We start from the raw sequence: 15,385 nt of genomic DNA on the forward strand, positions 1-15,385 counted from the left end.
CGGGTTAGTCCAATGGACGCAACAGTGCTAGTACGTAAAATATGTTTCAATGCCCAGACCATATTATCTGTCCTCTTACCATGTGGGAATGTTATGCATTGGTGTCAGTCATATGAATGCTACTGTACCACTGTTGAAGTAAACAGTGTTAGACAAGGTGGAACATAATCTCACCAAGAATAATTATATCAGGCAAATAAACAAGAATTTTGATTTAAAGCATTCATGCAACTGAAATCAATCCGTGGCAAGTGGCAGTCTGTGTTAAGAATATTACCATTACCATCAAAAGGCTCAAGGATGAACCATCTAATGCAGGGGTCCCCAACCACCAGTCCGTGGACCGGTACCGGTCCGTGGGTCATTTGGGACCGGGCCGCCTACTTTGCTTCGACACCATCTTGTTCCAACGTGCTGGATCGAGCGCTGGTTTTGACGCAGTCCCTCAGCCTCGCTCGACCAAAAACATCAGCTCCACGCTGTGCGTGGCTAGAGAAAAGGGAAACATGGTAGCCGTGGAGAAGCTGCTCTCCCTAAGAAGGAGGCTCCTGATTCGCCAGGCTTACACCAGAAGTTCTGTGAAGGGAGGCTATGCTGCTGCTGATTACCTCGATCCCAGCCTGCATGAACTCCCTTGCCCTCTTTGGAAGCAGCCGGCGACCTGGTCAAGGCTCACGAGAAGCTCTTCAATCACCACACCAACACGCGGCTACAGGCCACTCAGGTGAGCGGCAGGAAATGGGAGCTTGGCAGCCACAGACCAGCCGTCTCTCCATCTGACGGCCTCGGCAGAATCTCTGCCTCCCAGCGTACTTGGTCCTCCGCCCGCAGGCTTCCCTGGCCCCTTGCCAAGCGGGTTTTCCAGCCCAGCCCAGCAGGGCCCTTGCTGCCTTCCCCTCGCCTGGCCAGCCGGGCTCCTTGGGCAACCCGGCTGCCTCGTGCCTAGAAGCACGCTGCCAGGCGGGGGCCACGTGGTGCAGGGCAACACGCCACTGCCCGGCCCTGGCGAGGGAAAGCAGCGGGCGCTCCCTGGGCGGCGGCCACGGCCCCGCCACCAGGGAAGCGGCTGCCCAGCTCCAGAGCTGATCCACACCTGACCAGCTGGAAAGGAAGGGTGTGTAGCGTTGGTGTTGTGTGTGCGATTTCTTGGCGCGTGGCGGGTCTCTTTTGGCCAGCCCCGATTTTTTTTTTCAGAGGGGAATATCATGCCTGCATTAACCATGATTATTAAATCCAATCCAACTTTGATTATAATTAAATTAAGTCATAACTAGCTTTTCAATGAGTGGAACATATAATAAAATAAATAATAAATAAATAAATAAATAAATGAATGAATGAATGAATGAATAACTAACTAACTAACTAACTAACTAACTAACCCTAACCGGTCCTTGAAAAGGTGTTTCTGCGTGAAACCGGTCCCTGGTACAAAAAAGGTTGGGGACCACTGATCTAATGCATGCCATGCATGTCCAACATTTTGGTTTGCCTGGGCTGCATTGAGTGAAGAGGAATTGTCTTGGTCCACCTATAAAATATATAAAACAACGTATATAAATCACACAATAATGTTAAAAGATGATGATCTTATGCTACCGCATGGACATGCCCAATCTAATGCATGGATAAGATAGTATGAATATCACCTTCTATTTTAAGAACGTACTGTAGAGCCAGGTTTTCCATGCTGCTGATACTTTCAATTTAGTTAGTTAGGAGGGGTTGTTGTTTTGTTATCCAGAGAAATAGTAATATGGCTTTAGTTTTGATGTGCAAGAATGGATTATAGCATCTTTTTTTAGATGCAAATGCACAAAATGTTGATGTTTTATTTTATGCCTAGCAGTTAGAATTCTATATACACAAATGAAATGCAACAATTTTCCTGTAATCTAAGAAAATCTTATTGAACTCAAATCGTGGTATTCTCATACTCCTCAGTGGATTTTGCGGTTGTTATCATGTGATATATATGACGTTTTTAATGCTAAGTGAATTGAAACTAAATACTGTACAGATTTTTAAAAGTTTCCTGATCTCTCCTGGGAAAAAAATAGGAGTCATTGAGTCAAAAGGGGGACGAGTAATGGTTTGAATGCTGGTGGGGGAGGAATGTGAAGAGAGTGAGTGTGGCAGGCAGACTTGTGTATTCTGTTGCTAGGATACATCAAGCATTATATACAGTGTGCTAATTGGCTAGCTTGTCAGTGCCTGGGTACCAGCCCAGGCCTGCTACACAGCTGTTTCTGCCACCTAGTTGCTAAGCAACTACATCCTCTACCCCCTCTTTCCCTCCCTCCCTTTGCTTCTGGCACCTAATTGTCTACTTTTGCTGCTGGTGTTGCTGCTGGGTACCAGTCTGGGCCTGCCGCTCTGCTGTTCTCCCTAGGGGTCGGAGATGGAAGTGGGGGGTGGTATCAGCAATTAATGGAGCAGAAGTGCACATTCTACAGAAGGCTGGCACCTGTGTCCCCTAATCTCTCCCCACCCTCAAAAATCCTTCTGTTCTGAGCATACATCAGGTACTTCCAGCTTCAGTTTTTGCTAAGCCCATAAGGATATTTTTTTTAAAAAAATATTGAAATTGAGAAACCTTTGTTCCTTTAAATGAGGACTTGCAGGGACAATTGAAGGATAATATCCCTTTTCTCAGGACACTTTTTTTCATTTGTCTTCATGTTGTTATTCATTGCTTTCTGCATGCCTGCTTGGCAGGAATAGGAGAGAGAAAAATGTTTTAAAATACAGCTCCGTGAAAAACTACTGAAAGTACAACTAATTGGACTATTAAGAAGGCTCAGAAAGAAAAACACAAGGTGCAAGCGCAGATGAAAAGCAAACCAAGGTCATCTTGACAATGCTTTTCCTCAGGATGTATATTCCTACATTGTTCCTCATATCATCAATATTCAAAATAGTGAAGAGTATCATAATAGTTGTGAGATGTGACCATTACATTAATGGCAGTTCAAGCCATGAGAATTTCCCATTGCAATCAGACATTCTGCCAGTACTGTTGAAGTGCTATTCTGATTAGGTAGCAATGGAGGATATTGTTATTGTAAGTCATAAGATTTGTTTTTAAAAACTAATTTGTCGGTCATCCCAAATAGAAAAATGGAAAGAGATATATCTTTTGACTTGAACAACTAAATGTGCACTCAAACTCCAGTGACACTACATTTGAAGTAGCATAATAGAAAAAAATCTGTCTGACTTTTAATTGCTTGTTTACAACATGCAAATTAGAGCTTGAGGCTGGGTGAAGATTGACATATGTATTGAAGTCAGTCATCTCCTTTTGTAGATTCTGCTTGCGTGCTCCTCAAAAGCTTTCAAAGGACAAAAGAAACTGCTTTAAATTTATTTTACATTTGAGTGTCAGATGCTGAATTATTTTCTTATTCACGTGTCTATGACAATGATTGTATTTTTTTTTTTTTTTGGCTTAGAACAAAAATATAAAAGACAATAGGAAAAAAAGTAAATGAATTCTGTTTTTGTATCAATAAAGAACAATTCTTTTTTTAAAATAGTAAACTGTTTCAAGCAATATTCTCTTGCAGTAGAAAATAAGAGTTGTGCAATAAATCATTACTTTGCATCTGTTATTTTATTAAGAGAACCCAGGATTTTTTAAAAATTGAAATGAATTGAAGGCATATCTAGAAATGAAAGGATCTTAAAAGAAAACTGAAATAGATTTTTAAATTAATTTCTGTATAATTGGTTCAATAATCATATTTTCCCATTCTGAGGTTCTGTTTTTTATTTTTTAAGTATAGGATGTATTCATCTGTTGTGCCTTTCCTCTCTCTCGCTACATCCAAGTTACTGTCCCTTTGCAGGAATCAATAGGTGTGCAGAGTATAAGTTGGACTTACATAGAGATAGTCCTCAACTTACAATCATTTGTTTAGTGTCCATTAGAAGTTACAATGAAAAAAGTGACTTATGACCACTTTTCACACTTACAACTCTTGCAGCTTCCCCATGGTCACGTGATCAACTTTTGTGACCTTCTGACAAAGTCAATGGGGAAGCCAGAGTCACTGAACAATCATGTTAATAGTTTAACAACTGCAGTGATTCATTTAACAACTGTGGCAAGAAAGATCATAAAATGGGGCAAAACTCACTGAACAATTGTCAATGGAAATGTTGGGCTCACCTGTATTATGTAGGATGGAATTAATGGTGGATGTCCCTTGCAAAACTTCTTGAGGTGTCAATGTCACAAGCACTCCTCCAATTGAAAGCATTCATAAATTATAAACAATATTGTTTATGCAACTTGATTTTGAAGGTGGCTTCTCTATTTCAAGCTTACTAATTTTGTAGTATGAGCTAGTAAACTTTGCAACAACCTGCTACAGTCTTAGAAAAATAGATGTGCAAAGAAACAAGATAAATAGAAAATGTTCCATTCCATTTCCACAAGAGATCCTGCAACCATCAAACTTAGTTTTGCCTGAAAGCAACCACCACTTTCCGAATGCACTGCTTTCAATGGTAGCAACCTTTCCTTTCCTTTTCCTTGTTTGTGTTTTATCACTACTGTTAGCTTCCCAGAGTAAAGAAATCTATATGGTTTACCTAACTTTTAAAAATATAAATAAATCCCATGACTATATAAAAGTAATTTATTAAAGCAATTTTAGGAAATATTTCTGATTTGCTCCTTCTTGCTGCTTCCCTGTCAAACATGGCCTAACAATGTGAAATGTCTGTCTGTCTGCCTGTGTCTCTCTTTCTCTCTGTGTGTGTATCTGTCTGTGTCTGTCTATTATCATCATCTACCTACCTACCTACCTGCCTAGTATCATCTATTACCTATCACTTCTGTATAGCCATCCAGCCACTATGATTCTGGCCAGTATATATAATAAACAGAATACACACCACAAATTAAATTAAAAGAAAAACAAAAACAACAAAATGGTGGCAAAGCATATAGAGAGAGTATCAGTTCGCCATCTAATCTAATGGGCTCTGCTTTATCCCAGGATCCCCAAGTTCACTAGTAAAACCGAAAGGCCAACAGACTTGGGCCTTCTTACCTCAGGAGGAGTGATGTTCTGCGGAGTGGGGCTAGAGCAGAAAAGGCTTCCTTTCCACCTGATGAAACTCTAGCTGTTGGGACCTAGAGCGTGCTTCTCCTTCTGAATTTGATAGGATTGGATGTAGCTGGGGAGTGGTGGTCCCTCAAATAACCTGGCCCTGTACCATGTAGGACTTTAAAAATCATAAGCTTGAAGTGGACCTGGAAGCATACTGGTAACCAATGCAGTTTGCAATGTGTGCAGCTTTTGGAGCATACATGCTGCTGCATTTTGGATTAGCTGAAGCTTCTGGATACTCTTCATGGGCAGTCCAATGTACACAGCACATGAAGAAATCCATCCAGGAAGTGACTAGACATGAGCGACAGAATAGAATGGGCACAACTAATACACAATATGCAAAAGGTCCTTATGGCTACAACTGCCACTTGCTCTTCAAGCAGGGATCATGATTCCACAAGAACTCCCACCCCACCCAGATTGTGCATTGGGTCTGTTTGGGGCAGGATGACCCAATCCAGCCCCAGATGCTAAAGCCCCAGATTCAGAAGGCCCTAAAGCCCAAAGACTCGCAGTCTTTCCATGTTTAGTTGAAGCTTGATATTTTTAATCAATTTTACTTATTTATTAAATTTTTATGCCATCCATCTCATCCAGACCCCCACAGCCTTTCAGCACTGAAAAAAAAAAAAACATCCACAGCATCAGTTAACTCATCAGGAGGAGAGATACAACTGGATATCATCAGCATACTGTTGATATCTCATCCCATGGGGGTGAATGATGTCACCCAGTGGCTTCATATAGTAGATATTAAACAGGTATTTATTCTGATGGGAAATGTATTTATTTATGTATTTATTTTAATTTATTCTATAAGGATGGAGATATTCCTAATAGGAATAATACACTGTGTAGAATATCAATCCTTCTTAGTATTCCCCATATTTAGGCTTATATCTGGATTCTTTTCTCCTCTTTCCTCTTCCTTGGAATGACTTGCACCCATTATAGTAGTTCTTCCAAACTGATGCCCTCTGTGATTGAATTACAATTTCATAACATCCCCAGTTGGCATGGCCATGAAGCTAAAGAGTTAGTAGGAATGGAATCATTTTAAGATACCAAAGAAAGATAATCCATTATTTATTAGATTTCTTTTATCCTGCCTTTATTTCATAAATAACTCAAGGCAATGAACATAATATTCCCTCCTCCTCCTATTTCCTCACAACAACAATCCTATGAGATGAGTTGGCCCAAAGTCACTTAGCTGGCTTTCATGCCTAAGGTGGGACTGGAACTCACCACCAGTAGCACTTTAACTACTACACCAAATTGCTCTCAATAATGCTCTAAATACTCACCTTCCCTTTTCTTTTGAGATGTTCTATCTCTTCATTTTGTTTTGGTATCATGACAGCTCTGATAGGGGTAAATTAGCCTTTGCTGAAATCTGTGGGTCAAGGATTTTTTCTGGTTTTCCTCTGTTTTTACATTTTTGTCTCTTTACAATATCCTGTAAGCAAGCCTGCAGAGTCTGGAACACACACGTTTTCTGACATTTGGCAACTAGCAGCTCATGTTAACAAAACAAAACAAAAAGGACTGAACAGGAACCTAGTGTCTATGCTTGGCAAAGTCATTTTGCCCCTGGAGCTCAGATATCATCGATGTTAAAGCTATACCAGAAACTGAGAAAAGAAAATGTGTTTATGGTTGGTTACCATGTAGCATATCAAATCAAGGGTGATACCCTATTTCCCTGAAAATACGATCTACCCTGAAAGTAAGTCCTAGCTTGATTTTTACTCATGAACCCAATATAAGCCTCAGTGGCGCAGTGGTTAGAGTGCAGTACTGCAAACTACTTCTGCTGACATCCAGCTGCCTGCAATTTGACAGATCGAATCTCACCAGGCTCAAGGTTGACTCAGCCTTTCATCCTTCTGAGATGGGTAAAATGAGGAGCCAAATTGTTGGGAGCAAAATGCTGACTCTGTAAACTGCTCAGAGAGAGCTGTAAAGCACTATAAAGCAGTATATAAGTCTAAGTGCTATTGCTATAAGCCCTACCCCCAAAATAAGCCCTAATTAAGATCCCACCCACTTTAGAGTGCATGGGTAAAAATTAAGCTAGGGTGGGGATGGGGGGTGAAGCAGTCCTACTTATCTTTGGACAGTTGTTGCCAGGCCTCTCACACCCTTACACCTGCCTTGCGGCCCATTTCTTCTGCAGCCAGCAAGGCTTTCCTAAAGACCTCTGTATAGCTGATAACAGAGCTCCAGATTGATCTGTTATCGGTTGCAGAGATCTTCAGGAAAGCCTTGCTGGCCGCAGAAAGCCTCTGATGGTGAAAACGAGGCCAGGGGCAACACACACAAGTAAGGTTAGTCAGTGGATGACATCCCCCGAAAACAAGTCCTGGTGCCTTTTTTGGTGGCAAAAATAAATAAATAAAAATAAGACGGTCTTATTTACAGGGAAACAGTATTTATTTATTTTTGTTAGCAAAATTGAAAATTTTCTAATTAGTACATTCAAGTTATTGAGTTTATTGGCTAGATTTTAACTTGAATTGGGCATCAAGGGAATGTATTACTACCATGACAACCAGAATGCAAAATTTCCCTATCTCTTACCTACAGTGTTAAAAACACTGTAGGGAACAAAGAATTTTCTCTCACAGAAGATCTACAGCTGCAGGGCTGTGAGGTGGGGAGAGCATTTCTCACCATAATCAATGGTTGCTGGAAACTGTAATTGAGCAACAGCTAGAGGGGGTTGGTTTTTTCACTTTTGGACTAGAATTAGTAAGAACATTATCATAAAAAATTCAATTTACAGTGAACTTACTTGTGTCTCAGGAAACAGGTTTGGCCTAGTTATATTCAAATCAAATGTGGGGTACGTATGAAGATGTAATTCAAAGGGACAAAATAGTGCAGGAGGAATGCTGACATCTTTTCAACAAACCCTTATCCAATAATGTATCTGCTTAGATAATAACTACATGCTGTGTTGAGGTTAGCACTGAGCACTAAATCATCTGCTTTTTGAATATTGCTTTTTGTGTCTATCAATATGAGCACATTTACATATTTAATCATTTATCTAGACGGCAAGCTCAGTCCTGTCCTAGCATCCATCCTTCTAAGGGCAGTCTCTTCTCCTAAAATTCAGCTGAATTTTATATAACAACTGGTTTCTACATTTGTTTCCTATAAAAAAACATATACATTATAAATAACTTTATATACTAGAGCTACCCTGTCATATACGTTTTTACATAACTATCCAAGGAAGAAAGGAGGGGGAGGAGAATCAGAATGAGTTGAAGCATGTTTTGCTTATGTTTTCTTTGAGAGTGCTTATGGCATTAAAAGTCCTTTGTCTATCAGTCAAAACGGTAACAACCAGCTGCATTCTTCAAATGGACATTCTTTATATTCTTTTGTCATGGGAAGGACATGTAGTGAAATCATATCTTCATTGTCAAGTTTTTCTTTAAAAAACTTTCTATAATATGTCTTTCACCAGGACTGTTCAGTGATAACACTGGGTCCTGCTGAAACTTCTCATAACTCTAAAGCTAATGCTGCATTATTTTCAGCATTCAAGAAACAGCCAAATTTGTCAGTGCTTTCCTCTCAGTCTTTCATTCTGTTGAACCTGGCAGATCACCTGATATTGCATCTTCCATCTTGTGTGTCTGAAAGATTTCTGCTTCCATTGCAAGCCCTGCAATATCCAATGGTCAGATTCTAGGGGGGGTGGGGAGGAACCAATACAATATTGATGTCTATTGACGTCTCCCTTGAGTGTTTCCTTTATATCAAAGATTCATTTGTTCTGCCAATCTTGATATTGTTGCTTCTGCTTCTCTTGCTAACTTCTTAACTGTAACTTGAGGTCTGTTCCCAGAGGGGTACTCAGTGGTCTCTGTCTCAAAAGCAAAGATGATGGGACCAAGCTCAATCCCAAACTAATCCTACTTGTACCTTTGCTCTTCCATTCTTTGATGAGCATGTGGAGATTGTGATCATAGCAGCAGTCTTCCATACTTTAAAACAACGGTCTGCTTTTACAGAATCTTATGTGCTCCACATTTTAGAGATCAAATCTGATGTTCTGTCCAGGTGTATCCTGATATATTTCCACTGCAGCGGCAACTATTTATAGCCCAGTACAAACTTCAGATCTGGGCATGGTTCCCATGCAGCATTTAGATCACTTTTTAGATGGAGATTCCTATAACTCTGATTCTTCATCAGAATAATCAACACCCTCATTTGCTGATCCGAGTTGAGAGGTTTTCTCTTTCAGAAAAAAAATTAAACCTATAACAAGGCAGTCTTACCTACAGCATGTTCCCTCATATTAGAAATAAACCAACCTGTCTTTTACTGTGTTATCCTGTTTTATGCCTGTACCTGTTCAGGAATTTGCACTTCCAGCTCTATTTCCAGAGGGTTGGGGACTCTTGAATGAAACCATTTTTATACAACATTATAGCATTTTGATAATTTATATAGAGTCCAAGACAAATGTTGTTCCTTCTTGTTTCGACATCCATCCCTGCCTCCCAGTTTGTAAATGCAACACAATGCGGCATAAGCTTAATTCTCCTGGAGACTTGGACTAGGGTAGCCAATTACCAGCCCTGTCTGACTAATATCAGCAATTTCTTATGGGTGAAAGCTTTGCCCCATTTCAGCAATCTGACAGATGACAAGTAAGAGGTCATCAATGTGTTTTGTAATGAGGCCATTCATATTGCTAAGCAGCAAATTAATACAGTCAAGCATGCGGGTGTCAGTGCTTCTAAATTCATGGCAGAATCTGTCAGTCAATAAACATTATGCTTCTAAATTCATGGCAGAATCTGTCAGTCAATAAACATTATGCAAAAGTGTGAACGATATCTGCCATTTTTAAAAAAGGGTTATTTAACTCTAATTCCAGGTACTATCCTGGAACAGAGATTTGTATATAGTTCTATGCCATATTGACTTTTGGAATTGTTGTATATCTTGCAAGTGTTCCTCATATCAACCCACCTGAAAAGTTGGAACAATATTTTGTCAGGTGTTTTTTAAGCCACATTTTTTGGCAGAATGAGACTGGGTGCTTCACTACATTTATTTTCTCATTTTGCAATTGCCATATTTGTCTTGTTTTCTTTTTCCACTTGTCCACCAGATTGGATCTTTCTCCTGTTTCCCCCCCCCCTCCACACACACATTAATATTAATATATTAATATTAATATTGCTGATAATAAGTAAAACATAGTGCTGGAGAAATACAATGGACTAATATGAGATGTTAGTCCATTGTATTTCTCCAACCCTATTTTTAAGTAGGTTTTGAAAGGAAATTTCTTTCTTCCCAAGTAATTAGCTACTTCAACATGGAGTTTGTCACTAGTTATTAATATCTAAGCCCTTGAGTCCTATAGTTCTTTCTCCTCTCTACTGACTTGAAAAACATTTCCTTTCATTTGGATGTTTTCATTCAGATATTTGATGTTTCACAAGGATAGGATGGTTTTATAAATGAGTATTTCATTCTGCTCCAAGATTGCACATATTGCAGAGAGTTTCTTCTGCAGCAAGAGTTTTTGTTACCTGTAGATTTTCCAGACCTGACTTTGCTGGTGACATGCTCTCTCATTATGATTGATATTCATTGATATTCACTTGCAAAGGAGTCCTTGGTTCTCTCCTAGTACTTTCCACCATTAAGCAACATTGCCTGTTAATTTCCTATATGCATGAGTAAGAAACACCACAGTGCATAAAAGGCACCCCTCCCCCCAACTGGTTTTTTGAATAGTCATCTCTGACTACCCAATTCAGGAATCTTCCCTGTTTGGACTGGACATACTTCAGCACCAGGACAGAAATTGCAGTCATTTCAGTTGCTAGGTTGGAATGCTGCATGGCAGGTGAGACTCCTTTCCAGAATCTTTGCTGTGGAACATTTCAAATAGGCAGCTGTGTAAGTGCAGAAGCCCTATGTGGAATTCACAATGGCATATAAAAAAATTAGGCAGGAAGAAATTACTACAAATCTCACGTTTGGGGAACTAAAGCAAGAAGGTGCTGCCTTTTCATTGTGGTGCAACATTGTGGAAGAACGTCCCTATGGATTAGGCAGGCTCCCTCTCTGTGTGTTTTTTGCAAGCTCTTTGAGACTGGAAAGCCCCCTTGATTTGAATTGTGATTGCCTTCTTTTTATTCTGTCTTGTTGTAATGCTGTTTTGTTTTATTTTTGTAGAGGGTGCTTTATATTGCATTTTTGAACTGTATCTGAACTGCCAAGAATGTTGATGCTGATTGTGGTGACATTAAAATGAGTATATTGCATAGTTGCATTAAATTAGACCATTGGCTGATCAAACACACAGTGAATTGGGAAAAATATGAAGGAGTGGGATTAAATAAAATTCTCTCTACAATTACTTTTGGTTTCCTAAACACAGAATTATAGGATTCTGTGAATTATGTCATCTAATGAAGGCGGATATAGTGGGATAATGAATGGAGGAACAAAACAGTGTAAATAAGGTACAGATAAACAATAAGTAGGTAAGAGCATTTGGGAATGAGCAGATTGTTTTATGACTGATCCATGCCATTTTTATCCACTGGATAGTACCATTAAAATATAAGCATTGGTCCAAAATACATGGATCACAAACAGGACTCAGCAGCCCCACCAATATGGCACACTCAGATACTTTCTAAAAGAAGAAATAGAAATATAAAGAGACAAAGCAAAATAAAGTTTGCAAAGAATGATGTACTTCAAGGATGTCCCTAGATAAAAGATATCCAGCTCACCATGGGGGAAAGCCTTTCAGAACTCTTAGCAACTTTTGCACCAGTGGCAGTGTTTCATACTCATTTGATTATTAGCTTAGAGATTATTTTTTACTGTTAATCCATTTTATTGAGCGTGTTCCACTTTGAGATCTGTTGATCTGCAGTAGCTTAGAAATTCCTTTGTGCCCTCCTGTAACTTTTTAACTTCTTGAAGTCATGTAGTTAAAATGCATTGTGTGGCCTTGTTGATTATGCAGTACTCCACTTACTGAATGAAGAAACATGTAAATGAGCAGGAAGATATTTTCAGACATTATCCAACTGTATTCAGCACTCTGGCTGCATCATTTTTGGACCAAACATTTTAGGCGGTTTATATAGGGCAGCTGTATATATAGCATGTAGCATTAATCTAAAGAAAAGTTTATCAGGACATGGATTACTGCAATGGGATTATTCACACAGAGCAAATCTGTATTATTCTACATAGGATGTGTATATCTAATAATAAAAATAGAATTAGAAGCTACAAACTTGATCCTCCCAAAATGAGAATACAATAGTAGCACTTCTGTCTTGCCTAAACTGAGCTTCAGTTTCTTGGCTTTTATCCAAATCCTCAGTGCAGTCAGGTACTGGTTCAGCACTTCCACCTCCTTACCTGGAATTCCTGAGAAAAGAGTAAGAACACCTGCATGCAGATGACACATTACTCCACATCTCCAAATGATCTCACCCCTTTGTTCCCTGTGAGTGTTCTATAACATGGGAATATGAGAACCATTTTAATAGATTAAAAAAAATATCTGAAAAAATAATCTATTTTAATCTATTAAAAATTTGTTCAGGACTTATAAAAGAGTGGAAGCTATGTACAAAGTCAGTTTCATTAAAAGTCACTACCTTGTGCTGACTGCTTGCTTATGCTTAAAAGGCCAGTAAAAGGATCACAGTTTCCGGTAAAGAGTGCCTTTGGGGCATTGCACAAACTTATATTTCAACCATTATTTGAATATTTACCAATTCTCATGATTAATATTATTTCTTCTATGGTAAATCATTTGTTCAGAACTGTGCAGAAACAGCAAAGGAAAAAAGCTTAGAAGATTTCTGAGTACTGTTGCTGATCTGTCGAAATCAGAAGTCTAATAAGCTAAATGCCATGGAAAATATGTGTACATACATATGTTTACTGACTTTGCATTATGAGTCCATTGGAGTTGGATAGTCAATAAATTTAAACAATGAAAATAATAATGATAATCACGATGACAATAACAACAACAATAATAATATATTACTTACAGAGGCCTTAGGAATGGACAAGGAAGAATGCCAAAACACATTTGACTTTCAAAATCCTTTCTTAGAACTTCACTGCTGCATGAGGTGTTACCAATTCTCCAGTCCCAAAAATTATAATTTACAAAATATTGTGTGCAAGGACTTCTACAGTACATATGTAAACACAAATATAGGATGGCCATGATAATGAGAATTAAGTGCTCTGAATACCAGGTTTAGAATATAGCATTGCAAGTTCAGTTTACCTTCGCACAGAAAGTGATTATAATCATTTGCAGGTTCAGGACAGAATAATGTCAGCTGTTCTTGTTCAGACAGTAGCCATTACATCCTGCCAGTGCTTTCAATGGCTTATGGAATTTTAGTATGAATGGGAAATGTGCCTTTTGCAAATTTTGCTTTCAACATTAACAAGACTTCTGTAATCTCCTCTGCAGGTGAGAAGCCTTACAAGTGTTCCTGGGAAGGGTGTGAGTGGCGTTTTGCACGAAGTGATGAACTCACACGGCATTACAGGAAGCACACGGGAGCAAAGCCCTTTAAGTGCAGCCATTGTGACAGGTAATAGTTACTATTTTCTCTCACATTTTATCCCACTTCTTAATTCAAGAAGTGCTATCAAAGCAATTAAGATATTATGATGATGATTGGTCCCACAGTCAGCCAGACGATTAGATTGGATTTGGCATTTTTACCCACTTATCGAGTTCTTTCCAAAGACCTATATGCAGATGTTGTTTGATAGTGTTAAAAAGATATTGAGGCAGGATATAAGCTGATCCAAGTAAAGCTGTCTTTTGCAATTCACCGTGAATTTGTCAATCCTGATAGTATTCAAGTAGTGCTCCAGATGTTTTGGGATTGCACCCAAGGTATCTTTTACCATTAGTACTATTTTCGCATCTTTGCTTTCTTTTGCCACAGTTGTTATACTTCTAAATTACAGGTCTCTGTATTTTGATATTTTCTCCAGTTATTTCTCTATTATTGTGCTGTCTCTGTCTTTTGATATCATTATTATTATTTAAATACAGCACCTGTCTTATTTTTGTGAAAACATATTGACTTTTTCTTTCAAATGTACAGTTAGTTTGTCCTTTTATGCACTTCTCTGCACAGATTCTAAAGAAAAGATAATATATGCTGCAACTCCTGGATTCACAGCTACTGCTCAAAGAGCAGGTGACAGCTATGCCCAGATTCATCTGGGGCACCAGTTGCACCCTTTCTTCCTTTGGGTGGTCTCCTTCAGTCTGTAACTCATACTCTGCTCACCTCACAACTGGTTATTGCAATACACCATACATGGAGCTGCTTTTGAAGACCAGCTGGTAGCTATAGTTGTTTTAAAATGCAGTAGCGTAAACAGTAATAGGCATCTATCAACATGCCAATGGATCACCAATGCTATACAAGCTGTATTGGTTGTCATTCAGCTTCCAGATGTAATCCAGGGTGCTGTTTATTTCCTGCAAAGCATTGTATGGCAAAGGGCCTGGATACCCGAAGGCCAGATTATCTCCTATCCTTTCTGTCTGTCTAGTTACATTTGGGCAGAGTGGGTGCGCCTAGGTGTTGTCATCTTATGGAACTAAGGAAGCATGCCCTCTCTATCATTGCCCCCACCCTCTGGAACAGCATTACCCTCAGAGATAAGGACTATGCCGTCTCTCCTGGGGTTCTGGAAAGCACTTATAACCTAGCTTTGGTCCCAGGCTTGGGATGGGTGCATTATTGTTGTTTGTTGAGCTACGCAGAAGATCTGTTTTGTTTTTGATTTGTATTGATTTGGATAATTTTACTATAGGCTGTTTGTGTGGTTTTACGTTTTATCTGTTTTTATGGATGGGTGGGGTGTTGTATACCACCCAGAATCCCTTAGAGTTGGATAGCTATAATAAATAGTTTTCTTGGTGCAATCTCTCTTTTTTATAGGCAATATAGCAATGGTTCTCAACCTTTTCTTCACCACAGACTCCTTTTTTTTGGTAAAAGTTTCATTGGGTTTTTACAAAACATAATAACAAATAAAACATCTTTTTTTTGAGAACAGCATGATTCCAGGTTATCACATCTCCATACAGACAAAATCTCAATTACATATTCATCTTATATATTCAGTTTCATATCTTAGCACAATTTTTTCAATTTCTCAATAATTTTTCTCTTCCCTTACTTTCCTTA

At 39.0% G+C, this 15,385-nt stretch overlaps 1 protein-coding gene across 1 annotated transcript in view; it reads left to right on the forward strand.

The window, feature by feature from the left end:
• The window catches only part of KLF7 (KLF transcription factor 7), a 72,284-nt gene that overhangs the window by 42,633 nt on the left and 14,266 nt on the right, over positions 1–15,385 (forward strand). Inside the window, exon 3 of the mRNA XM_026707781.2 lies at positions 13,639–13,762. Within this exon, the coding sequence (XP_026563566.1) occupies positions 13,639–13,762 (124 nt within the window). The remainder of the gene's footprint in view (positions 1–13,638; positions 13,763–15,385) is intronic.

This window comes from Pseudonaja textilis, chromosome 1 (genome assembly GCF_049901715.1).
Source record: "Pseudonaja textilis isolate UNSWEBS1 chromosome 1, rPseTex1.2, whole genome shotgun sequence".
Classification (NCBI taxonomy): domain Eukaryota; kingdom Metazoa; phylum Chordata; class Lepidosauria; order Squamata; family Elapidae; genus Pseudonaja; species Pseudonaja textilis.